General features: G+C 47.2%; 1 protein-coding gene across 1 annotated transcript; it reads left to right on the top strand.

Annotated features, from left to right (window-relative positions):
* The first annotated feature begins 211 nt into the window (after positions 1 to 211).
* On the top strand, positions 212 to 1,626 carry LOC100193272 (uncharacterized). Its single transcript, NM_001138419.1, has one exon. The coding sequence runs from the start codon at positions 541 to 543 to the stop codon at positions 1,102 to 1,104; it is 564 nt and encodes a 187-aa protein (NP_001131891.1). The 5' UTR covers positions 212 to 540; the 3' UTR covers positions 1,105 to 1,626.
* The last annotated feature ends 23,461 nt before the right edge of the window (positions 1,627 to 25,087 follow it).

The following is a 25,087-nucleotide window of genomic DNA, read 5'->3' as shown; positions in this document are numbered from 1 at the left end:
CAAATTATATCTTTGAGACCCGGATTTGATAGCATCAAAATATCTACTTTTTGTTTTTGCAAATATGAGAGTAAAAATGAGAAAAGAAATTAAAAAAAAATCAAAAAAATCTCTCACGTACCTATCTCCTACGGCCGCCCTTGGCTGGGGATTTTTTTTTCATCCTCTATTCACCGCTCTCTCTCTCTTCCTCCGTAATCTTCTTCCGCGGCAGATTTTTCCCAGGCGCCGCGGGGGATATTTCCTGGCCGATGGCCTTATCTCCTGGAGGCCGCACCCTTCTTCTTCACAGCGACCAAGCTGCATCTCCGGCGCTCCTCCAGCTCGGTGCCCAGTCGCTCTGCTCGCCGCGTTCTCTCTGCCCGGCCGTCGTCAAGCTCCCTGCGCGCGCCCCATCTCGCCGCGCTCAGCTCCAGCTCGCCAGCCGCGGCATCTCCTAGCTCCCTGTGCGAGGGCCTGCTTCCTGGCCGCGTCCTCTGCTCCGTCGTCCCCAGCGCCGGCCGAGTCCCTCCATCGCGGCGCCCCTGCTCGGTTTTCTCCATGGCGCCGGATCCCCTGCAAGCTCGCTCAAGTCGCCGCGCTCGGTGCTTCCTGCGCACGCTGGTCCTAGCTCGGCCGACCGCGCAGGCTTCCTACTCCCTGTCCGCCGCGCCCCTCAGCTGCCTGCTCTGCTCGCCGCGCACGCTCCTCTCTGGTGCCGCATCTCCGGCCCAGCTCGGACTCCAGCTCCCACGCGCGTCGCCGGTCTTCCCTGCGCCTGGCCTTCAGCTCGCCCAAGGCGGCTTCCTCTGCCGGCCGTGCGTTCGCCCAGACCTGCGCCGTCCCTGTTCCTCGCCTCTGCACCCAGCCGCGCCCTGCGCACTTCTCTGTTTGGCCATGTCGCTCCTCCCTGCTAGTCGCAAGCTGTCGAGCTCCTATCTCCTGTGCGCGCCTCTGTTCCTGGCCGTGCTCGGATCCAGCCCAGCTCGCCCTTGTGCTGGCCGTGTGCTCCTCGTCCAGCTCGGTCGCGACTCCTTGCCGTCGTTCCGTGCACCGGCCATCGCAACATCCCCAGTCTATCGCCCCATGCTTCGGTCGTCGTCTACATCGTCGCCTGGCCGGTAGTGGTCGCCACTAGCTCGCTTTCGTCCAAATCGCCACCGCGAATGCTTGAGTCTCTGGTCGTGTGTCTTCTATCTCGCACTAATCTCGTCCGCTGCCTCGTCAACGCCGTGGTCGTCCTCCCTCGCGGCGTTGTTGTTTACCCCGCTAATGTAGTTGTGTCTCATGTGCTGCTCGTCTGAAATGCCCAAGCCAAGTGAACATTCGGCGCGACTCAAGTTCGATTCGTCAAAATTATTCAGTCGAGGAGAAGATCTTCAGCAATTGATTACTGAAGAAAAGAAGGCCCCTGGGTGACGTCTACCTAGAACTCGACGAAAAGTCTGAAGTAGAATTTATCGCCGTGGGAAGTGGAGTGACTTAATATTGGTAAGCGAACGCGTTACTTCGAATAGTTGGTATAATAATTTAATTGGCTAGATTTATTAATTGTGATGGTCTTCGTGTTTAGCACAGGCACGTTGTGATTAGGGGTGAAAACGGTCGGAAACGATCGGAAAACACTAAAATCGTTACCGTTTCCATATTTTTTTTATCGGAAACGAAATCGGAAACGGTAACTTCGGAAACGATATCGGTATTTCGGAAACATCGGAATCGGAAGTTCGGTACGGAAAATACATCGGTACCGGTCGGAACCTTAAATACAATCAGTAACCATATCAATATGAAAATATGTCAATATAACACGTTCAGAATACAACAAAGTTTACAAATATCACAAAGACCACAAGTTCACAATTCACAATATAAAAAGTTGATCACAAAGACCACAAGTTCACAATATAACAGTTTGATCACAAATATCACAAGTTCACAATATTACAAATTGATAACATAGATCACAAGTTCACAATATGATAAGTTGATCACAAAGAACACAAGTACACAATATAACAAGTTCATCATAAAGTTCACAAAGCCACAAGTCCACAATCCCAAGTTCGCAAGGTCACAAAACATTACGGAGCAAGTACAATAAGAAACATTCATAGCATTCATGGTACATTATTATCATCTAGATCTTCATCAACAAGCTTACAACGATGCCTCAGGTCCATCATCATGATCATCATCATCTAGGTCTTCATCCTACATTTTTGTTAAAGAAATATAGAATTAAATCATAGCTAATGTTGTATGCAATGCACCAAAATAGAATAGAAAATGAAGGTAAATTAACCTCAAATGAAATATTTCTTGCAAGAGCCTCAAGTTCATCCATTTCATAAACCATATTAGGAATAGCAACACTCTTAGCCTTGGAACCTGGAAATATAAAGATCCATTAGTGCATTAGTAAAAAGGTAATGACTAATTAAATTGTAAATAAATATAAGGTACTGCTATATAACCTTTTCTTGCTCCAGCTATCCAATCTTTGGTGCAGACTAGTGCTTCTACCATGGTAGGGTCAAGGCGAGTACGAAATGGATCAAGTACACGACCACCAGCACTAAAAGCATATTCTGAAGCTACTGTTGACACTTACATAGCTAAGACATCACGAGCTAGCTGGCCCAAGACAGGATATTCTTCTTTGTGTGCTTTCCACCATGCTAATATGTCAAAAGTGTGTTGATTACTTTTACCAACCTTTAGTATTGGATCTACCAAATATTTTTCTAAGTCACTTGTGTCAATAGAATGTCAAGGGCCTTAGAGTCTAGGGAAGGGGGTCCTCGGCTACGTAGGTCGTACCCTCGGTTCGTCTTCTCCGGTGAGGTTTTACCCCTCTTCCGAAGGCTTGAGAGTTGTAGGGAGAATGGAGGAAATGACTGTGTTATTGCTTGAATCACAAAGGAGCCAGCTACAAGGCTTTATAGCCTACGGTAAAACAGAAAGGGGAAACTAATCCCTCTGATTTAGGATCTCTACTAAAAGGAAACTGATCTCTATGATTTAGGATCTCTACTAATTTATTTCTTCTTCTAACCGCCCTTCCTTCTATAGAGGTGGCGGCTGCATGCCCTTTTGATTCCTTCCTTCTTCTAGCCACTGATTTCTTGGCTTTCCTTTTCTGCTGCTGACGTGGCACTGGCTGCTGCTCTCTCTGCAGCGCGCCTCCCGTCTCTTGCGTGCCTCCGACGGTTATAGGGGAGGCCCCACATGACATCTCTCCCCCCCTCGACTGGCAGCTCGTCCTCGAGCTGAAACGACGGGTGCTTGGCGCTGAAATCTTCCCAGTCTTCCCAAGTTGCAGCTGATGCTGGCTGACCCTTCCAACGCACCAGGACCTCTTTTATCCCCCTCGCGAGGCGGAAACGCACCACCCGTTCCGGCTCGGGTATCACCTTTCCATGGAGCAGCTCAGGAAGCTCCGGGGTAGAGGTTGGTGGTGCGCCCACCCATTTCTTCAAGAGCCCCACATGGAACACATCATGAATCTTGGCCTTTGGTGGAAGAGCTAGGCGAACCGCGACGTCATTGATGATTTCCGTGATGCAATAGGGCCCAAAGAATCTGGGCTGCAGCTTCCCCTTCTGTGCCAGGGACATGGACGCCACCGGCCGATTGCGGAGACGCAACAGGACCCAGTCCCCCACGTTGTAGGCCACCGCCCGGTGTTTGTTGTCATAGAACCGTTTCTGCACAGCCTGAGCCTGCTCCAGGCGATGGCGTACATCCTCCAGGAATGCTTCCCGCTCTGCCATTGTCTTGGCCACTGCTGCCACCCGGGTATCCCCCGCCTCATAGGACCGGATGGATGGGGGATGTCGACCATACACCACATGGAAGGGTGTGTCACGGAGCGAAGACTGGTACGCCGTGTTGTATGTGTACTCTGCCCAAGGCAGCCACTTGAGCCACTCACGTGGCCGATCTCCCGTGAAACATCGAAGGTACATGGCGATGACTTTATTGGCCGCCTCCGTCTGTCCATCTGACTGTGGGTGGAATGCTGATGACATATGAAGCTTGGCGCCCATGAGCCTCATTAGTTCTTGCCAGAACATGGAGGTGAACACGGCATCGCGATCGGAGACGATCGATTGCGGCATACCATGGAGACGTACAATGTCGGAGAAGAACGCCTGTGCCACAGTCTCGGCGGAGTACGGGTGAGCCAGGGGAATAAAGTGTGCGTACTTACTGAAGCGATCCACCACTGTCAAGATGACGGACTTGCCGCGAACCCGCGGTAGAGCTTCGATGAAATCGAGGCCGATGTCCGACCATACGTCCGTCGGGATTGGCAGGGGTAGCAGCAACCCAGCCGGCCGGAGGTGTTCCGACTTATTGCGCTGGCAGGTCGAGCATGCCCGGACGAAGTCTTGCACCACACGGCGCATGTCGGGGAAGTGAAAATCCCGACGGAGGCGATGGAGAGTGCGCTGTATGCCCTCGTGGCCGTCCCCATGGACAGCGACCAATATCTCCTGGAGGAGTGGTGATGCCGATGGAATGAAGATGCGGCCGTCGTATGTGAGGAGCCCGTCGACAATGGCCCACGGCGCGCCGCGTAAGCCTGCTGTCAGCTCCTCCTTGAGCGCCACTACCGCCGGGTGGCTGGCCTGTTCGTGCCGCAGCTGGGCAATGTAGTCGAAGCGTGGCGCGGACACCGCTAGGACGGCACCCTTTGGCGTGTCGCGGCGAGACAGGGCGTCTGCCACCCCGTTCTGAGCGCCAGGCTTGTACTCGACACTGAAGTCAAAGCCCAGCAGCTTGCCCACCCAGTGATGTTGGGGAATGGTAGCTAGCCGCTGGTCGAGGAGAAACTTCAAGCTGTAGTGGTCGGTGCGTACGATGAATCGACGCCCCCATAGGTATGGTCGCCAGTGCCGGACAGCATGGACGAGTCCGATGAGTTCCCTCTCGTATGCAGCGAGAGAGCGGTGCCGGGGCGCCACTGGCCTGCTGAAGAAGGCGATGGGGTGGCTGTCCTGGATGAGCACCGCCCCAAACCCATGGGACGACGCGTCGCACTCGACGATGAATGGCTTGGTGAAGTCTGGTAGCGCGAGGACTGGTGCCGAAGTGACTGCTGTCTTCAGTGCCGTAAATGCTGTCGTGGCCTCCTCTGTCCAGGAGAAGCCCTCCTTCTTGAGCAGCGCTGTCAGGGGTGCTGCTATGACACCATAATCGTGGACGAATTTGCGGTAGTAGCCTGCAAGGCCTAAAAAACCCCTGACCGCCCTTGCCGAACGAGGTTGTGGCCAGTCCCTGACAGCTTCCACCTTGGCGGGATCCATGGCCACGCCGGAAGCGGAGATGACGTGGCCCAGGTAAGCCACCGACGGTACAGCGAACGCGCACTTGGACTGCTTGACGAAGAGCTGATGCTGCTGTAGCATGGTCAACACCGCCCGGATATGACGCAGGTGGTCGGCCCAGGAGGAGCTGTAGATCAAGATGTCGTCAAAAAACACCAGAACAAATCGACGTAGGAATGGCCTGAGCACGTCGTTCATGAGAGCTTGGAATGTCGCCGGTGCGTTGCATAGGCCGAATGGCATGACCAGGAACTCGTAGAGGCCGTCGTGGGTACGAAAAGCCGTCTTGTGAATATCCGCCGTCCGCATGCGTACCTGATGGTACCCTGATCGCAGGTCTAATTTTGTGAAGAAGCGGGCGCCGTTGAGCTCGTCCAATAGCTCGTCGACCACTGGAATCGGGAAGGCGTCCTTGATGGTGAGCGCGTTCAGCGCTCTGTAGTCGACGCAGAACCGCCAGGAGCCGTCGGGCTTCTTGATGAGGATGACCGGCGATGAGAAATCTGAGTTACTCCTGCGGACGATGCCTTGGCCCATCATCTCCTCGCATTGTCGCTCCAACTCATCCTTGTGCGCCGCCGGGTACCGGTAGGGACGCACAGCCACCGGTGCTGCGTCCGGCTTGAGGACGATAGCGTGGTCGCGAGCACGTACTGGTGGCAGTCCTGTCGGTGCAGCGAAGACATCGGCGAACGTTCCGAGCAGCCCCTCGATGAGGGAATCGCCTGCCGCGGTCGCTGCGAGACGCGGTGCGCGGACAGTCGCCACGTCAGTCCAGCAGACCTCCCGCCCGTGTCGTGTGAACGACATGGTGCGCGCCGTGAAGTCCCACATGATCCGGCCCAAGGTGACAAGCCACTGTGTCCCCAGGACCAGATCATAGCCAGCGAGAGGCATTACGAAGAGATCCACCAGGAACCTTTCGGTGGCGATGACGATAGGGGCCTGCCTAATGACTCCGGGGCAGAGGATGCGCTCCCCGTTCGCCACTGTGGCCGTCAGACGCGGGCGAGGCTGGATGACCAAGCCCGTGCGGCGCGCAGCTTCCTCTCCGATGAAGTTGTGGGTGGATCCCGTGTCCAAGAGAGCCACCAGCGTCGCTGTCCCCAGATCCACCCGGACTTGCATGGTGTCGCATATGGGAACTCCTGCCACTGCCTGCAAAGAAAAGACTGGAGCCGCTGTTTCATCGTTAGGTTCTGCAGCGGCTGTGTCCTCCTCGTCGGTGATGATCACGCCGTCGACGAAGAAGAGGCGGCGGCAGACCCGGTTATGGCCCCGGGAGTACTTCTCGTTGCAGTTGTAGCATAGTCCGAGACGACGCTGTTCCGCTTGCTCTTCCGTCGACAGCCGCCTGATTGGTTGGGTCTCCAACCGCGCCGGGGCTGCCCCAATAGGGGGAGCTGGGAGCGCAGGCCGCGCTGGAGGGACAGGAAGCGCTGGCGGCGGCAGAGCTGGAGCCGGCATGGCGCGTTGGCCCCCCCGGGTCGGTGCAGCCGTCGGTGTGAACGCCAGTCGCTCCCGTTCCATGACCTCCACTTCCCGCGCCAAGCTCATAGCCATTGCTAGGGTTTGGGGGTTGTGGAGGCGGACTTGGTTGCTGATCGGAGGGAGCAGCCCCCCGGTGAATAGTTGAACCCGTTGGGCCTCCCCCAACGGACCCGCGCGGGGCAAGAGCGCCTGGAAGCGATCCTGGTATTCTTCTACCGTGCCCGTGCGCCGACATTCGGCGAGCTCGAACAGCGGTGCTGATCGCAGCGGTGGCCCGTAGCGGAGGTTGAGGAGATCCTTGAAGCGCCGCCAAGTCGGGATGCCTTCGTCCTGCTGGACCTGCATGTACCAGAGTTGGGCCTTGTCCTCCAAATTATAGGAGGCCATCCACACCTTTTCTTCCTCCATGATCCGCTGTTGATGGAAGTACGACTCGCAGCGATTGATGAAGACGAGCGGGTCGGACTTGCCGTCGTAACGCGGGAAGTCCAGCTTCTGGAAACGCGGTGGCCGATCGGTGTGGTGTTGCCCGTCGAAGCCGCCGCTCGGCACCTGGGCGCCTGAGGACGACGTCTTGTCCTTCTTCATCGTGTCGATGTCGGTTTGAAGGGTATTGATCTTGCCGGTGAGCCCCTCGATCAACTTGGCGAGGTCGGCGATGGTGGGTTCGGACATGGCGCTGGTTGGGGGTGCGGTGGAGGTGGGTGATGAGCGTGGGTTGGCGGTGTTGAGGGCTGCTGGGTGGCTGGTTGCTGCGGAAGTAGCGGAAGAACTGGAAGTCTCGGATCGACGTGACCGTGATACCAGGTTGTCAAGGGCCTTAGAGTCTAGGGAAGGGGGTCCTCGGCTACGTAGGTCGTACCCTCGGTCCGTCTTCTCCGGTGAGGTTTTACCCCTCTTCCGAAGGCTTGAGAGTTGTAGGGAGAATGGAGGAAATGACTGTGTTATTGCTTGAATCACAAAGGAGCCAGCTACAAGGCTTTATAGCCTACGGTAAAACAGAAAGGGGAAACTAATCCCTCTGATTTAGGATCTCTACTAAAAGGAAACTGATCTCTATGATTTAGGATCTCTACTAATTTATTTCTTCTTCTAGCCGCCCTTCCTTCTATAGAGGTGGCGGCTGCATGCCCTTTTGATTCCTTCCTTCTTCTAGCCACTGATTTCTTGGCTTTCCTTTTCTGCTGCTGACGTGGCACTGGCTGCTGCTCTCTCTGCAGCGCGCCTCCCGTCTCTTGCGCGCCTCCGACGGTTATAGGGGAGGCCCCACATGACATAGAATCATCATGACCTTGTCCATCAAATATGTAGCTATCAAGCTCTTCTTCGATACTTGACTTAATCATGTCAACTGCTGAAGTTGAGGAAGGTGCAACAGATGATGCTGAGGGTGTAGTAGAGACATAGTATTGATACATCTTTTTCATGACACCATTAAATTTATCCAGTTCAGTTTGATATGTATATGGGTACACCTTCTTCAAGCAAAATTCTACGATTTTCCTCTTGTATATAGGATCAAGGACACTAGCCACAGCAAGAGCAATATTTGACTTATTCCAGTACTTGTCAAACTTGACCATCATAGTGTTTGCCATGTTACTAATAGTGGGATGGATGCTATCACACCAATCAACAAGTAAAAACTTAATCTCACAGAACCCTTTAAAAAACAAGTTGGCAGTCGGATATAGTCAAGTCAAAGAACTTTCTCAAACATGGTAAAAGAGTCTTCCCCATCAACATTACTTCCACCTTCTGGATTTTGACCTTGTTCATGAGAAGCTCTGGTAGCGGCAGGTATGGCTGATGATGCAGACACACCAACATTTTGACTCACATTAACACCTTCTTCATCACAAGGCAACTCCAACAACATACGCTTCCGTGGAGGTGAAGCATCACCATCGCTAGCCATTGTATTAGATCACAGTGTGTAGCTGTAAATAAAAATACGACATTAATTAATTAGTGACACATGAGAATATTCATCAACAATCAATTCACAGCCTAGTCATAGTGGCACTGTGCTGCCGAAGGAGGTGGCCTATATACCACTTTCTGAATTGGTGTGAAATTATCCTAATGACCATGATTTTTTTTCACTAATTCACAACATGAGTCTTTGGTTTTTACGCCCAGTTTCTTCTCTTTTTTCCCGATTTTATTTGCAGGGCTGTTTTATTAGAGGTAGAGGGTATATTGTGAAGGTGATCTAATTCTCTCAGGCATTCTATTTGAGGTATTTAGCTCCGCTAGAATCTGCACATCTAAGTAATGGTTACTAGCAAGAAAAAGCGAGCAATGCAGGTTGCTGTGGCGGTCATAATAATAATAATAGCGATGTCTGGCTGTTGGTTCCTGACTGCTTTGGCTGAATTCATCGGTGCACGTGATGGTGCAGCAGTTGTAGTACACAGATGAGATTGGTCTCTGGCTGCACGCGTTGTGTGTTAGCTAGCAGCTAGAAAACAACGAGACTCATCGATCGATCATCCATCCGTGTTACAGCGAAGTGATGATTGAAAGGAGAAGGTGAGACAGACACACACCCATCACCCTGCTTGAAGTGGCGGTGGATGGTAGACACACGCTTCCACCGGCGCCGGGCCGGATGAGGGAGAAGAAGGCAAGAAGCTGACAGCTGGGAATCAGGTGATACCTGACCGGACGAGGAGGATGGCAGGATGCGTCGCCCGCTGCCCGGCTCTAGCTGCAGCCGCCGTCCGCCACCACAAAGCTTGCCCTTTCGCTATGGCCCGCCGCCACAAACCCTACAGCCAGCTTGGCTCTTGGGCTCTTGGCTGTGAGCACTAGGCAGTAACCGATAGAAACGGTCGGTAAAACGCCGTACCGATTCCGATACCGACCCCGAATCGAAATTCCGACAACCGATACTGTTTCCGAAAAATACCGATACCGATAAATCCGACCGAGAAAAACCGGAAACGGTTTTCGGAATTCCGAAAAATTCCGAAACCGTTTTCATCCCTAGTTGTGATAGGGTTAAATATATGTGAAATACGATGGAGTTAGTAATGTGATAGAGTCTAATATTATTAAATCGATGCCTCGTGTGATGTGTTCAGTATACTGCTTCCTTGATGTTTGCGCAAAATCTTGTTGATTAAGAAATTAATTAACTTGTTGTCATCCTTAGTCTGATTATTTGGTATCCGAAGTTAGTAAATCGAGATATTATAATTAGTTTGTAGGATATGCAAGTGAGTCTAGAAAAGAAGTTTAGACAATTAAATAAATTGCTTCTATCCATCCTATGAATGTTTTAGTGGTAGGCGTTTTCTGTATTGCTCGTGTCAAATGGTGATTGTTGTTCCGAGTGTCTAAACCTAAGTAATATAAATAAGCTGGTTACAACTAAAACTTGAAAACTTCGTAGTGAACAGTGCACGCAAATACTTTAAATATTTAATCCTCTTCAGTATGGCGATAATTAGTCATGTGCTATTCCTGTCTATACGCATTCATGTGCATCATGCATTTCAATTAGGTACGATAATTGATCACGTGATGCGGAGAACCAGAGCTGAGTCGACCACAAGAGGATAGAAAGCGTGAGCTTCTCCGCAAGATGAAGCTGATGGACCAACCAGAAGATGGATAATCGGAACAAAAGCGAAGACAAAAGATGGTCGTCAAGCGGACGTCGTCTAACAAACACTAACGTAGTGTTTATTCCAGGCAAGCCCCGGTGCATGCAATCCCTTCCTTGTGTTTTTAAATTATTTTTACACACTTTAAGTCTAGTGAATGTGCATTAGGTTTATAGGAGTTGCTTGAAAACCCTTTGATGCATTGCCTACCTTGATATCCATACCTTTATAGATACTTCTGATGAAGTATCAAAACATGATTTACAAAAATGCTTATCCCTGCTTAGATCTTGTGGATAGAGTTTGTCCTTTGCGTTAATGCCTAGCTCAGGGGTTATCCTGAGGAAGGATGGTTTCTGCCTGCAAGAATATTTTCATTGGGAGCAATGGTGTGATCTTACTGCAAAGTTCCCTATAATGCTCTTTTCATCCTAAGGAATACAAACAGTCCTAAGGATGGAAATACTTAAATCGGGACTTGGGCTAGGAACAGGTGATGCTCCGCCCAGGTTAATTAAGGATTGGATGCGTATGTAGGCCTGTATGATCAAGGACTATCTTAACTGGTCACATGCCCTGGATATGGGACAGGGTAAGCTTGAACCCAGCTATTCCATACGTGAAAAGACAACCGCGCACTGGGCATGGGAGATGGTGGGAGTAGCGTGTACCCTCCTGGCTGGAGGCTGGATGGAGGAATACTGTGCTCCCGGGTAGCGCGGACCGATTCACGTTGTGGAGGATCTGTGGGAACGGTTGACATATGCAAGGGTTAAGTGCTACATATGTCGTGTGGTTAGAGATCCTCAGCTGAGTAAATCGATTCGGATCGCCGTTATATCCCCGGAGAGTGGAGACTTGGTCACTGACCTGCAACCTAAGTCAGGATGTAAACAATATGAGCAAAAATGATGTTGTATTGATGAGATGGTGAAATTAGACTAGGTGCAACCAGAGTCTATTAATATTTAATCTGGCGTTAAAATATTGAAAGTAAGGACTCACTTTAGTAAGCTTTTTCTGCAAAATTATCTAAGTTGATTCTTGCTAAGAGCCTCTCCTTGATTCCTAAATCCAGCATATCCTTGAGAGTCTTTTTCCTTAGTCGGGTAAGACTTGCGAAAGTACACTTCGTACTCAGGGCTTTGTCCCATGTTGTTTTAGGTGAAGAGCCTACGGAGTTTTGCTACTTTTTGTGCAAAGGTGGTTCCCAAGCAGGAGGAAGAACCGAAAATAGAAGTGTGTTGTTGTGGATGGTGCTAAGTGCCGGTGGGCTCGACCTTCTTATAAGTCTAAGTACCTCTTCTATACTTCTTATTGAGGATGATCACTTAAGCTAGCATATATTTCAAAACTATAAATACTTTATAACATTTCAAAGTTTATTGCTTTGAATCACTTTGTAACCACTCCGATAAATATAATGTAAATTTGTTGAAACTTGTAACTTTTTGTAATAAAGAAATTCCACTGCAAAATGTTGGTGTGTGATTGGTGTTTACTTAATCTTGCGATCTTGGTTGTAAGTGGTTTATCCGGGGTCCTTGGAACACTCGGATGGATCCTGTTAAGTTATTTGGTGCACATGCATAGCCGTCTAAGGTCTTTGAGACAAGGACAAGTGCATGTGGGCCTAATAACTTGGGAGGTTCTGCCACAATACTTACTTCCCTCGATGCTGAGGTAGGCAACGGGTCTGAATAGATCCATGCGAAGAAGCTCCAGTGGTCTTGATGTCGTCATCACATTCTTGCTGTGATGAGTGCTTCCCACCTGTTTCCCTACCTGGCATGCTGCACAAGGTCTGTCTTTCTCAAAACAGACATCGGTTAGTCCTAACACATGATCTCCCTTTAGAAGCTTATGAAAGTTCTTCATCCCAACATGTGCTAGACGACGATGCCAAAGCCAGCCCATATTAGTCTTAGCGATTAAGCATGCATCTAGATCGGCATTATCTTTCGAAAAATCAACTAAATAGAGCTTGCCGTCTAATACACCCTTAAAAGCTAGTGAACCATCACTTCTTCCAAAGACAGATACATCAACATTTGTAAATAAACAATTGTAGCCAATGTGACACAATTGACTTACAGATAGAAGATTGTACCCGAGCGACTCTACTAAAAATACATTTGATATGGAGTGCTCGTTTGTGATGGCTATCTTTCCCAAACCTTTGACCTTGCCTTGATTCCCTCTTCAAAGATGATTGTATCCTGGGAATCCTTGTTCTTGACGTAGGAGGTGAACATCTTCTTCTCCCCCGTCATGTGGTTCGTGCATCCGCTGTCGATAATCCAGCTTGAGCCCCCGGATGCATAAACCTGCAAGGAATTTAAGCTTGGGTTTTAGGTACCCAACTCTTGTTGGGTACTACAAGGTTAGTCACAACAATTTTTGGAACCCATATGCAAGTTTTGTCTCCCTTGCATTTGGATCCCAACTTCCTAGCAACTACTTTTGCATTCTTGCATAAAAGTACAAAGGAAGCATTGCAAGCATGGTAAACAGTAGTAGGACCATTGCAAACTCTCTTAGGCGCATGAGACACAACATGATTATGCCTAGGCCTATTTCTACCATAAGCATAAATAGAGCTAGAAGCAACCATAGCATGAGAAATATGATAACCAGGTAAAATAGCATGATCATAGCATCTATCATTATGAGCATGCCTAGTAAATTTCCTATCATAGATATAGGCATGGTTCTTTTGAGAACTACTAACCATAGGGGCCTTCCCTTTCTCCTTCTTGAGAACGGAAGTCCTTTGGCTCGTTAAGTTCTTGGTTTCCTTTCGAAAACCAAGTCCATCCTTAATTGAGGGGTGTCTACCGACAGTGTAGGCATCCCTAGCAAATTTTAGTTTATTATAATCATCTTTGCAAGTCTTAAGTTGAGCATTAAGACTTGCAACCTCATTGTTTAATTCAGCAGTAGTAGTAACATGTTCATCAAAATCAACATCTTTACACCTATTGCAAATAACTACATGTTCTACACATGAATTAGTTACACTTACTTTCTCTAACTTGGCATTTAATTCATCATTTAATTTCTTTAAACTAGAGATAGATTAATGACAAGTAGACAATTCAGATGATAACATTTCATTTCTTTTAATTTCTAGAGTAAGAGATTCTTGATCACTAATAAATTTATCATGCTCCTCATACAAAATATCCTCTTGCTTTTCATTAAGGGCATCAATTAATTCATTTATTTTGTCTACTTTGGCTCTATCTAATCCCTTAAATAGATCAGTATAATCTACTTCATCATCAGACGACTCTTCATCACTAGAAGAAGTATACTTGGGAGTATCTCGAATACGTACCTTCTTCTCCTTTGCCATAAGGCATGTGTGTCGTTCGTTGGGGAAGAGCAAAGATTTGTCGAAGGCCGAGGTAGTCAGTCCTTCATCGTCGGAGTCGGATGAAGAACAATCGGAGTCCCATTCCTTTCCAAGATGTGCCTCGCCCTTCGCTTTCCTGTAGTTCTTTTTCTTCTCCCTCTTCCCATGCTTTTCTTGTCCCTGGTCATTATCATTATCGGGGCACTAAGCTATGAAATGACCAGTCTTATCACATTTGAAGCAGGAGCGCTTTCCCCTTGTTTTATTCTTGTTGGGGTATTCCTTGCGTCCTTTCAAGGCGGTTTTGAAGCGCTTGATGACGAGCGCCATTTCGTCCTCGTTGAGCCCGACAGCCTCCACTTGTGCTACCTTGCTGGGTAGCGCCTCCTTGCTGTTGGTTGCTTTGAGAGCAACGGGCTATGGCTCGTAGACGGGTAGTGGACCATTTAGTGCATCGTCCACGTATCGTGCCTCCTTCACCATCATGTGCCCACTCACGAATTTTCCGAGGATTTCCTCGGGCGTCATCTTGGTGTACCTGGGGTTTTCACGAATAAGGTTGACAAGATGGGGGGTCAATAACTGTAAATGACCTGAGCATGAGTCGGACGACATCATGATCCGTCCATCTTGTGCTTCCGTAGCTTCGGATTTTGTTGACCAGGGTCTTGAGCCTGTTGTAGGTTTGTGTTGGCTCCTCTCCCCTGATCATCGTGAACCTCCCTAGCTCGCCTTCCACTAGTTCCATCTTTGTGATTATCGTGGCATTGTTTCCCTCATGAGATATCTTGAGGGTGTCCCAGATTTGTTTGGCGTTGTCCAAACCGCAAACCTTGTTATATTCATCCCTGCACAAAGATGCTAGCAAAATAGTAGTGGCTTGTGCATTTTTATGGATTTGCTCATTGATAAACACAGGATTATCAGTACTATCAAAATGCATCCCATTTTCTACAATTTCCCATATACAAGGATGGAGAGAGAATAAATGACTACGCATTTTATGACTCCAAAATGAATAGTCCTCTCCATCAAAGTGTGGGGTTTTCCAAGGGGAATATATAGTAAATGCACATTTGAATTAGAAGGAATGCGAGAATAGTTAAAAGAGTAATTCTGATTGACCGTTTTCTTTTTCGACGAGGAGTTGTCATCGTCGTCCCTTGGTGAAGAAGAGGAGGCGTCGCTGTCCTAGTAGATGATCTTCTTGATGCGCCTTTTCTTCTTCCCGTCCCTCTTCTTGTGACTCGAGCCTAAGTCAGTGGGCTTGTCTTCTCTTGGCTCATTGAAGAGGGACTCCTTCTCTTTGTCGTTGACCACCATCCCCTTTTCCTTAGGATCCATCTCTTCGGGTGGTTAGTCCCTTAGATGAAGAGTACGGCTCTGATACCAATTGAGAGCACCTAGAGGGGGGGTGAATAGGTGATCCTGCAATATTCAATACTAAATAGCCACAAACTTGATTAGAGAAATATTAGCGCGAGTTAATCAAGTTGCTATGAAGTGAGCTCTTGCGAACAAAACAATCACAGAGAAAAGAAGCACAAGAGACACGGTGTTTTATCCCGTGGTTCGGCCAAGTAACACTTGCCTACTTCCACGTTGTGGCGTCCTAATGGACGAAGGTTGCACTCAACCCCTTTCAAGTGATCCAATGATCAACTTGAATACTACGGTCTTTTTGTTTAGTGTTCTTCTCCCGTTTGCTAGGAATCTCCACAAGTTGGAGCCTCTCGCCCTTACAATATAGATCATAAAGAAGCAGAAGAGTAAGAGAGAGAGTAACACACACAAGACTCAAATCCGCAGCACACACACGCACACAAGCCAAGACTTGAGCTCAAAACACAGCATAGAGAGTTCACAACTCGAATGGAGCTCAAATCACTAACACGATCGATCAAATGCGTGGAGGTGGAGTCTGGGAGTCTTAGGATGCTTAGTGAATGCTTGGTGTTCTGCTCCATGCACCTAGGGGTCCCTTTTATAGCCCCAAGGCAGCTAGGAGCCGTTGGAGATCAACTTGGAAGGCAATTCTTGCCTTCTGTCGTGTGGTGCACCGGACAGTCCGGTGCACCACCGGACAGGTCCTGTAGCTATCCGGTGCGCGACCTCCTTCCTTATCTGGCGCATCCGACCATTGGGCCGACGGTCCCGTTGGCGCACCGGAGACTGTCCGGTGAATTATAGCCGCGGCGTTCTCGGTGAATTCCCGAGAGCGACGAGTTCGTCGCCGAAGTACTTGAGCACAGGCGCTGAAGACTCACCGGACAGTCCGGTGATTTTTAGCCAAGTCGCCGGCCGATTCCCGAGATTAGCCTATTCACCGTTGGGCCAGCCTGGGGCACCAGACACTGTCCGGTGCACCACCGGACAGTCTGGTGTGCCAGACTGGTGCTGATTTTGGATGTACTTAGCCAACTCTTCTCCAATTCAAATCTTCTTTTCTTGGCACTGTTTCTAGCACTTAGATAAACATGTTAGTATTAAAAAACAATTTAATAAGTCTAGAAACATATTTGAGAGCACCTAGAGGGGGGTGAATAGGTGATCCTGTAAAATCAAACACTAAATTCCCACAAACTTGATTATAAAGATATTAGTGCGAGTTAATCAAGTCTATGAGGCGAGCTCTTGCGAACACAGACAATCAAAGAGAAAGCACACAAGAGACACACGATTTTTATCCCGTGGTTCGGCCAAGTAATACTTGCCTACTTCCACGTTGTGGCGTCCCAATGGACGAGGGTTGCACTCAACCCCTTTCAAGTGATCCAATGATCAACTTGAATACCACGACTTTCTTCCTTATAGTCTTTCTCCCGTTTGCGAGGAATCTCCACAACTTGGAGCCTCTCGCCCTTACAATGATGATCACGAAAGAAGCACAGAAGTAAGGGAGGGGAGAGCAACACACACAAGACTCAAATCCACAGCACAACCACGCACACAAGTCACAAATTGAGCTCGAAGTACAACACACGGAGTTTGCAACTCAATTGGAGCTCAAATCGCTAACACAAAGAATCGAATGCGTGGAGTCGGAGTCTGGGAGTCTTAGAATGTTTTCTTGTAATCTTGTGTACCTCCTCCATGCGCTTAGGGGTCCCTTTTATAGCCCCAAGGCAACTAGGATCCATTGGAGGCCAACTTGGATAGCCAAACTTGCCTTCTGTCGGGTGGTGCACCGGACAGTCCGGTGCACCACCGGACAGTCACTGTAGCTTTCCGATGCACGATCTCCTTCCTTTTCTGGCGCATCTGACTGTTGGTCCTCGGGGTCGGTTGGCGCACCGGACACTGTCCGGTGCACACCGGACTGTCCGGTGTGCCCAACCGACCGTTGCTGCGGGCCACGCGTCGCCCGCGGATTGCGCGGACGACCGTTGGCGCTGGCGACCGTTGGCTCACCGGATAATCCGGTGAATTATACCCGTACGCCACCATCGATTCCCGAGAGCAACACTTTCATCGGAGACCAGCTTGGCGCACCGGACACTGTCCGGTGCACCACCGGGCAGTCCGGTGTGCCACGCCGAGCTGGAGTTTGCTACACATAGCCAAATCTTTTTCCAATTCTTTTCTCACTGTTTCTAGCACTTAGACAAAAACACATTAGTACTCAAAACAATGTACTAATTCTAGAAACATAGCTTTTTCTTTGATTTGCACTTCTCACTTTACTTGGCACATAAGAACTTAATTAACCGTGTTGGGCACTTAATCACCAAAACATTATTGGAATTGCCCAAGGGCACATTTCCCTTTCAATCTCCCCCTTTTTAGTGATTTATGCCAACACATCCAAAAGCAACCAAAAGAAGTGCAACATCAATGCAATTGAGGACCAAATTGTTTTTTGCACACAATTTAACATATTTGGATCATTCTTTGCCACCACTTGGTTTGTTTTTGTAAATCAAATCATTTTTCCTATCTCTAAGTCAAACACACTTGTTTGGGCAAATCAAGAGATATTCCAATGGAAAATTTTGATCAAGTACCAAAAACTCCCCTTTTTCCCATAATAAAAAATTCTCCCCCACAAGAGACCAAATTTTGCAATAAGAGTATTTTGGATAAATCACAAATTCTAACTCTAGTATTTTCAAAATTCACAAGTGGTAGCTGATCCATTTGCTTTGGCCTTAATTTCTCCCCCTTTGGCATTAAGCACCAAAACGGGATCATTCTTGGCCCTTTAACCCCATTGCCTCACCAAAAATATCAATTAAGAGCAAAAAGGCAATGAGAGCATAAGTATGAACTTGGAGGTGAGTACACGAATACCAGAGTGCAGTGGAAGTCTTTGCATTGTCCAAGTTCACCTTTCCCTTTCAATGCGCTTTTGAGACTATATTAAATATACTCAAACACAAAGGTTAGTCTCAAAGGGTCAAGTTGTAGCATATCTCCCCCTAAATATGTGCACCATTTGCATATGGACTTGTGAGGTCCGGGGAGGTCTTGTACAACTTGAGCACCACAAATAGATAACACATGTAGTAAATGCATAAAGAACATGATCAAAGGCATAGAACACAAGTATGCTATAGATCAATCCAAGTTACGCGAATCTAAGACATTTAGCTCACTACACAACCTGCAAAAAGTTTTCTCATCCAACGGCTTGGTAAAGATATCGGCTAGCTGGTTCTCGGTGCTAATATGGTACACCTCGATATCTCCCTTTTGCTGGTGGTCTCTCAGGAAGTGATGCCGAATGTCTATATGCTTGGTGTGGCTGTGTTCAACAGGATTATCCACCATGCGGATTGCACTCTCATTGTCACATAGGAGTGGGACTTTGCTCAGATTGTAGCCAAAGTCCCGGAGGGTTTGCCTCATCCAAAGTAGTTGCACGCAACACTGTCCTGCGGCAACATACTCGGCCTCAGCGGTGGATAGGGCAACAGATGTTTGTTTCTTAGAACTCCAGGACACCAGGGACCTTCCTAGAAATTGGCACGTCCCCGATGTGCTCTTCCTATCAACCTTGCACCCAGCATAGTCGGAGTCTGAGTATCCAATCAAGTCAAAGAAAGACCCCTTTGGATACCAGATCCCGAAGCAAGGCGTAGAAACTAAATATCTAAGAATTCGCTTAACAGCCACAAGGTGACATTCCCTGGGGTCGGATTGATATCTAGCACACATGCATACACTTAGCATAATGTCCGGTCTACTAGCACATAAATAAAGCAATGAACCTATCATAGACCGGTATGCCTTTTGATCAATGGACTTACGTCCTTTGTTGAGGTCGACATGCTCGTCGGTTCCCATCGGTGTCTTCGCGGGCTTGGCGTCCTTCATCCCAAACCTCTTGAGAAGATCTTGAGTGTACTTCGTTTGGGAGAGGAAGGTGATGTCCTTGAGTTGCTTCACTTGGAACCCAAGGAAGTAGGTCAACTCGCCCATCATCGACATCTCGAACTTTTGTGTCATCACCCTGCTAAACTCCTCACAAAACTTTTGATTAGTAGAACCAAATATTATCTCATCGACATAAATTTGGCACACAAAAAGATCACCATCACAAGTCTTAGTGAAAAGAGTGGGATCGACTTTCCCATCCTTGAAAGCATTAGCAATTAAGAAATCTCTAAGGCATTCATACCATACTCTTGGGGCTTGCTTAAGTCCATAGAGCGCCTTAGAGAGCTTGAACACATGGTCGGGGTATCTGTCATCCTCAAAGCCAGGGGGTTGTTCCACGTATACCTCCTCCTTGATTGGCCCGTTGAGGAAAGCAGTCTTCACATCCATTTGAAACAACCTAAAAGAATGGTGAGCGGCATAGGCTAATAATATTCGAATAGACTCTAGCCTAGCCACAGGAGCAAAAGTCTCTTCAAAATCCAAACCTGTGACTTGGGCATAACCTTTTGCCACAAGTCGAGCCTTGTTTCTTGTCACCACCTTGTGCTCGTCTTGCTTGTTGCAGAACACCCACTTGGTTCCCACAACATTTTGCTTGGGACGTGGCACCAGGCTCCAAACTTCATTTCTCTTGAAGTTGTTGAGCTCTTCCTGCATGGCCAACACCCAATCCGGATCCTGCAAGGTCTCTTCTACCCTGAAAGGCTCAATAGAAGAGACAAATGATTAATGCTCACAAAAGTTAGCTAATTTTGAGTGAGTAGTTACTCCCTTGCTTATGTCACCCAGAATCTGGTCAACAGGGTGATGTCGTTGGATCGTTGCATGGATTTGAGTTGGAGGGGCACTTGGTGCTTCTTCCTCCATCGCTTGTTCTTCTTGTGCTCCCCCTTGATCCTGTCCCTCTTCTTGAGGTACCTGTTCACCGTCTTGAGTTGGAGGTTGCACCATTGTGGAGGAAGATGGCTGATCTTGCTCTTGATGTTCCTGTGGTCGCACATGACCTATCGCCATCGTGCGCATTGCGGCCGTCGGAACATCATCTTCATCTATGTCATCAAGATCAACTTGCTCTCTTGGAGAGCCATTAGTCTCATCAAATACAATGTTGCTAGAGACTTCAACCAAACCCGATGATTTGTTGAGGACTCTATACGCCTTTGTATTTGAGTCATACCCTAGTAAAAACCCTTCTACTGCCTTGGGAGCAAATTTAGAATGTCTACCTTTTTCACTAGAATGTAACATTTGCTCCCAAATACACGAAAGTAAGAAACGTTGGGTTTGTTACCGGTAAGGAGTTCATACGAGGTCTTCTTGAGAAGGCGATGTAGGTAGAGCTGGTTTATGGCGTGGCAAGCTGTGTTCACAGCTTCCGATCAAAACCGCTCGGGCGTCTTGAATTCTCCAAGCATCGTTCTCGCCATGTCGATAAGCGTCCTGTTCTTCCTCTCTACCACACCGTTTTGTTGTGGTGTGTAGGGAGAGGAGAACTCGTGCTTGACGCCTTCTTCCTCAAGATACTCCTCAACTTGCAGATTCTTGAACTCGGACCCATTGTCGCTTCTTATCTTTTTCACCTTGAGCTCAAATTCGTTTTGAGCCCTCCTTAGAAAATGCTTTAGGGTCCCTTGGGTTTCTGATTTGTCCTGCAAAAAGAACACCCAAGTGAAGCGGGAAAAATCATCAATAATTACATGACTATACTTACTTCCCCCGATGCTAAGGTAGGCAACGGGTTCGAAGAGGTCCATGTGAAGAAGCTCCAGTGGTCTTGATGTTGTCATCACATTCTTGCTGTGATGAGTGCTTCCCACCTGTTTCCCTGCCTGACAAGCTGCACAAGTTCTATCTTTCTCAAAACATACATTGGTTAGTCCTAACACATGTTCTCCCTTTAGAAGTTTATGAAGGTTCTTCATCCCAACATGTGCTAGACGGCGATGCCATAGCCAGCCCATACTAGTCTTAGCTATTAAGCATGCATCTAGTTCGGTGAAAGTTGCCTAGAGGGGGGGGGGGGGGGTGAATAGGCAAGTTAAAACTTTTTCAACAAAACTAGAAACGAACTGGGTAAAACCGGTTCAACCGGTGTCAAAACCGGTTCAACCGGTTTGCACGAGCTCAACTAAAGAATGAGATATAAAACTGAATTGATCTCGAAAACCACCCAGTTAACTTTGGAAATGAGATGTTCTAAATGATCCACAGGGTTCAAGGTAGTAGATCTAAGAAGGGCACTCCTCGAAATCCACACACCAAAAAGATATAAACAAATCTTTCACGGAATGGTGAGAGAACGAAGAACACAAACAAACACAATGAGCAAGAATACAAGATGATGAGGACATCACTTCTATATATACAATGAATGGACCGATAACACGATCGCGTGCACGACAGCTAAATCTCCAGGTACATTGTACCCTAGTCAATTGTGTTTCAGAGCTTACGCTTGGGGCCATGGATGTTTTGAGGATTAGGAACCTTGGAGAGGACCAGCAAGAACTTGGGAAAGGCCTAGGTGTTGAGGAGGAGCAACAAGGGCGTCCACAACAGGAAGGAGATCAAGTTCGAGTCAGCTGTGACTCCATCTCGGGTTCCAGGACCAGTCTGCACTAAAATGGACGCCCAAGATGCATCCAGACTCCGATTGCGACGGACTGGATATGGTTGGAAAGATAACGAGATTATCTAACCAACCCAACTGGTTCCACCCTAAAATTCATCCGGAGTAACCGGGAATCGTCGAAACAAGTCAGCATTCAGATTCTGTTTTGGTGCTGCGACACCGTCTGTTGGGCCGTTGGGCCGTGTATCGCGTCGGAGCCTATTAGGGGCGAGTCCAGGGGTCACCCACGCCCTAATACTCTATTTATTCAGTAGCCGCCGCCACATTTAGGTTTGGGTTTTGCTTAGATCAATTCTGTCAACGAACAGTATCACCGTCATCGGTTTGTGAGACCCCATCCCGTAATCAATACAATTTTGGTTGCGTTTCTTTCCTATTCTTGCTTGTGTTCTTGATTGCGCTTGCAGGGATAAGCCTTCATGGCGAGGTCATTCGTGTGTTACGGGTGATAACCAATGGAGCCGTGGTGTAGTGATTGCGAGGAACCGTTCGCTCAGAGCCTTGGATCATCAATGTCGAGATCTCCACTCAATCAAGTTATCGTATCTCATGGAAGATCGGGCCGCGTCTACTATCACAAGAGACACAAGATTTATCCCGAGGTTTGGTCACACCACCAAGGTGCCCTACTTCCTCGTTGAGGCGCCCACAAAGAGCTGGGTCTCTTTCAACCCTAATCCTCCCTTTGCCGACCACAAAGGTCAAGCCCACACAATAATCTTTGCTCAAATGAGCGGGTAATACAAACTTTCTTGTGGTCTTCCACAAGATTTGGAGACTCACAAGAGACACCTAGTCATCTAGGAGATAGAAGCTCCAAGAGTAATGAATCCACAAAGAACTCGATGTAGTACCAAAGCTCGAATCAAGAAGAGCAAGAGAGATTTGGAGATGAAGCACAAAAACCGCAGCTCTCAAACTCACTCAAAGATTTCTCTCCAAAGATTTGAAATGGGAGAGACAAGAGGTTTGTGTGAGAGAGTGGGAGGTGTTTCTCAGGTTAGAAATGGAGTCCAAGTCATGCTCTTCTGTGGGGAAGAGTGTGGGAGGTGTATATAAAGGTGCCACCAAAAGCTGGTGGCCGTTAGGGAAATCTGACTGAAAAATGGTTGAACCGGTTCTAAAACCGGTTGAACCAGATTCCACCAAGGGGTTTTTGGTTCACTGGCGGACTCAGCTGGAGACTGGACCGACTGCAAATCCGGTTGAGCCGGGCCAAAATTCGATTGAACCGGTTGCAAATCCGGTTGAGCCAGGCCAAAATTCGGTTGAACCGTTTTCCCAAAAATCTGCACACGACTTTTTCTGACAGGACTGACTAGCAGACTGGCAGGTCAGACAGTGACAGAGGGGAACAGTGCAGAAACTGGTTGAACCGGTTTTAATTCCGGTTGAACCGATTTTTGAAACTGTTGCACAGATTTTGAGAAAACTGAAGTGAAACGAGGGTAAAATGGAAGTTTTAGATCAAGGATTTTGAGCTTTAGTACCAACACCAACCTTCTTTATGGATCCCCCTTGATAGTACGACGATTCCTATACTCAAGTTAAATAAAATATAATTAAGTAAACTCCTTGAGTCATTGGTGTCTCAAGTGTGATTTCTCCATGGTGTTGCTTCATAAGGATCACAAACATCTTTGTCTCACCTTTTGAAGCAAACACAAATCGAGCCTGTGACTTGTGCCATTTCACCATATATGAGTTCAAATCATGGCTTCAAGTCACCTTACTGATGCATCAACATGTTGTAACTCTTTATAGCTGATTAGTTCATCGACTTAGTGCAAGTACTCTCTTCTTCACCTTAGCCATGGTACCTCGTCTACAAGCCGTCGCTTGGCCTTCACCTTCGCTTAGTTCCTCGAAGCCCTTTCCTTGCTATCTTCATGTCACATCAAGCCATTCTTGAGTCACATCCTATTGAGCATCCATTGAGAGATTCATTTCTTCAATATTGTGAACCTTGCTTGAATGTCATATAGATATAACTGCTAAGATCAATCAAGCTCTAGTTTGATTCTCATATATTCAGATATGGACTAATAGTAATATGGTCAAGCCAATTCACGATTCCTCATATCTTATTCACTTTGGCTTGACCAATCCTCTTAATCACTTCAACCTCTATTATGATCATATTTATGCATAGTGATTTCTCAGGACTTGTCCATATATTCAAACCAATATAGAGACCATATTATATCCATTTGCATTGTCTCACTGGTTATTTGACCTTGTGTTGAACCTTGTTCACTGATCATTATACACTATTCAAGTATGTTCATCATACTAAATTTCCTGTTCAACACTTAGCAAACTTGATAGACCTTTAAATGTGTTGTTATCCAAATCACCAAAACTCACAAAAGGGATGAATGCACTTTCAATCTCCCCCTTTTTGGTGATTGATGACAACACATTTAAAGCTTACATAAGATTTGATAAATAAGATTTTGAATCCTATGATATAGTTTCCTCCCCCTAAATATGTGCATTTCAGAAAATACCAATTTTGTACTCAAATGCCAAAAGCACATATTTGGGTCAAAGAGTGAAGACGACTTATATCATACTATTCATAGGGTGCTTTGTGTCATAAATAAACATGATGCTCATGACATATTATGCACTCATCAATTTCCTTCATCTTATGTTTTACTTATGATTCAACCCCCTTTTGTCAATTATTTCTCCCCCTTTTCAAAAGTATTCTTACACTTAGTTACATAAGACTAAAGGTAAGGTTTAATGCACAATTTCTCCCCCTTTGTCATAAATCTCCAAAAAAATATAAAGAATATAAAGGGTAGAAATTATGATTAATCAAGATTTGAACACACTATCATGAAAAGGGTCCTTAGATGGCACAAAGGTAATGGATAAGTGGCATAAGTGATGTATCTTTGCGATTTACCTTTTCAAGGGGTTTCCAGACTTGTGTTGGATTTAGAATTCATTTGCAAGCTCTTGTTGGTATAGTTGTGACATAGGTCCAAGATATCAAATGAATATTGTCATACTAATTCGAAAGATAAATCTTGATACCTGGAGTCTAGATGTCACCTAGCATTTTCTTATCACAACAAGAGGCAACATGAAAATTTCACAAGTATGGATTGTATAACTAATGACCATGTACGAAAAATACCAATTGAAAAACACCAATTGATACAGTTTGATAGATGAACAGATCACTAATTGCATATTACACTAAGTTCTCCTCAAGATTTATTGCACACATATATATGAATTCAATTGATACCAGTTGAGAGTACTTATTTGTAATTTAAAG

This window comes from Zea mays, chromosome 1, assembly GCF_902167145.1.
Source record: "Zea mays cultivar B73 chromosome 1, Zm-B73-REFERENCE-NAM-5.0, whole genome shotgun sequence".
NCBI classification, from domain to species: domain Eukaryota; kingdom Viridiplantae; phylum Streptophyta; class Magnoliopsida; order Poales; family Poaceae; genus Zea; species Zea mays.
This window is presented reverse-complemented; position numbering and strand designations above follow the sequence as displayed.

Bases quoted from the DNA above. Each gene is read 5' to 3' on its own strand.
- LOC100193272 (NM_001138419.1), top strand. From the start codon at position 541: ATGGCGCCGGATCCCCTGCAAGCTCGCTCAAGTCGCCGCGCTCGGTGC.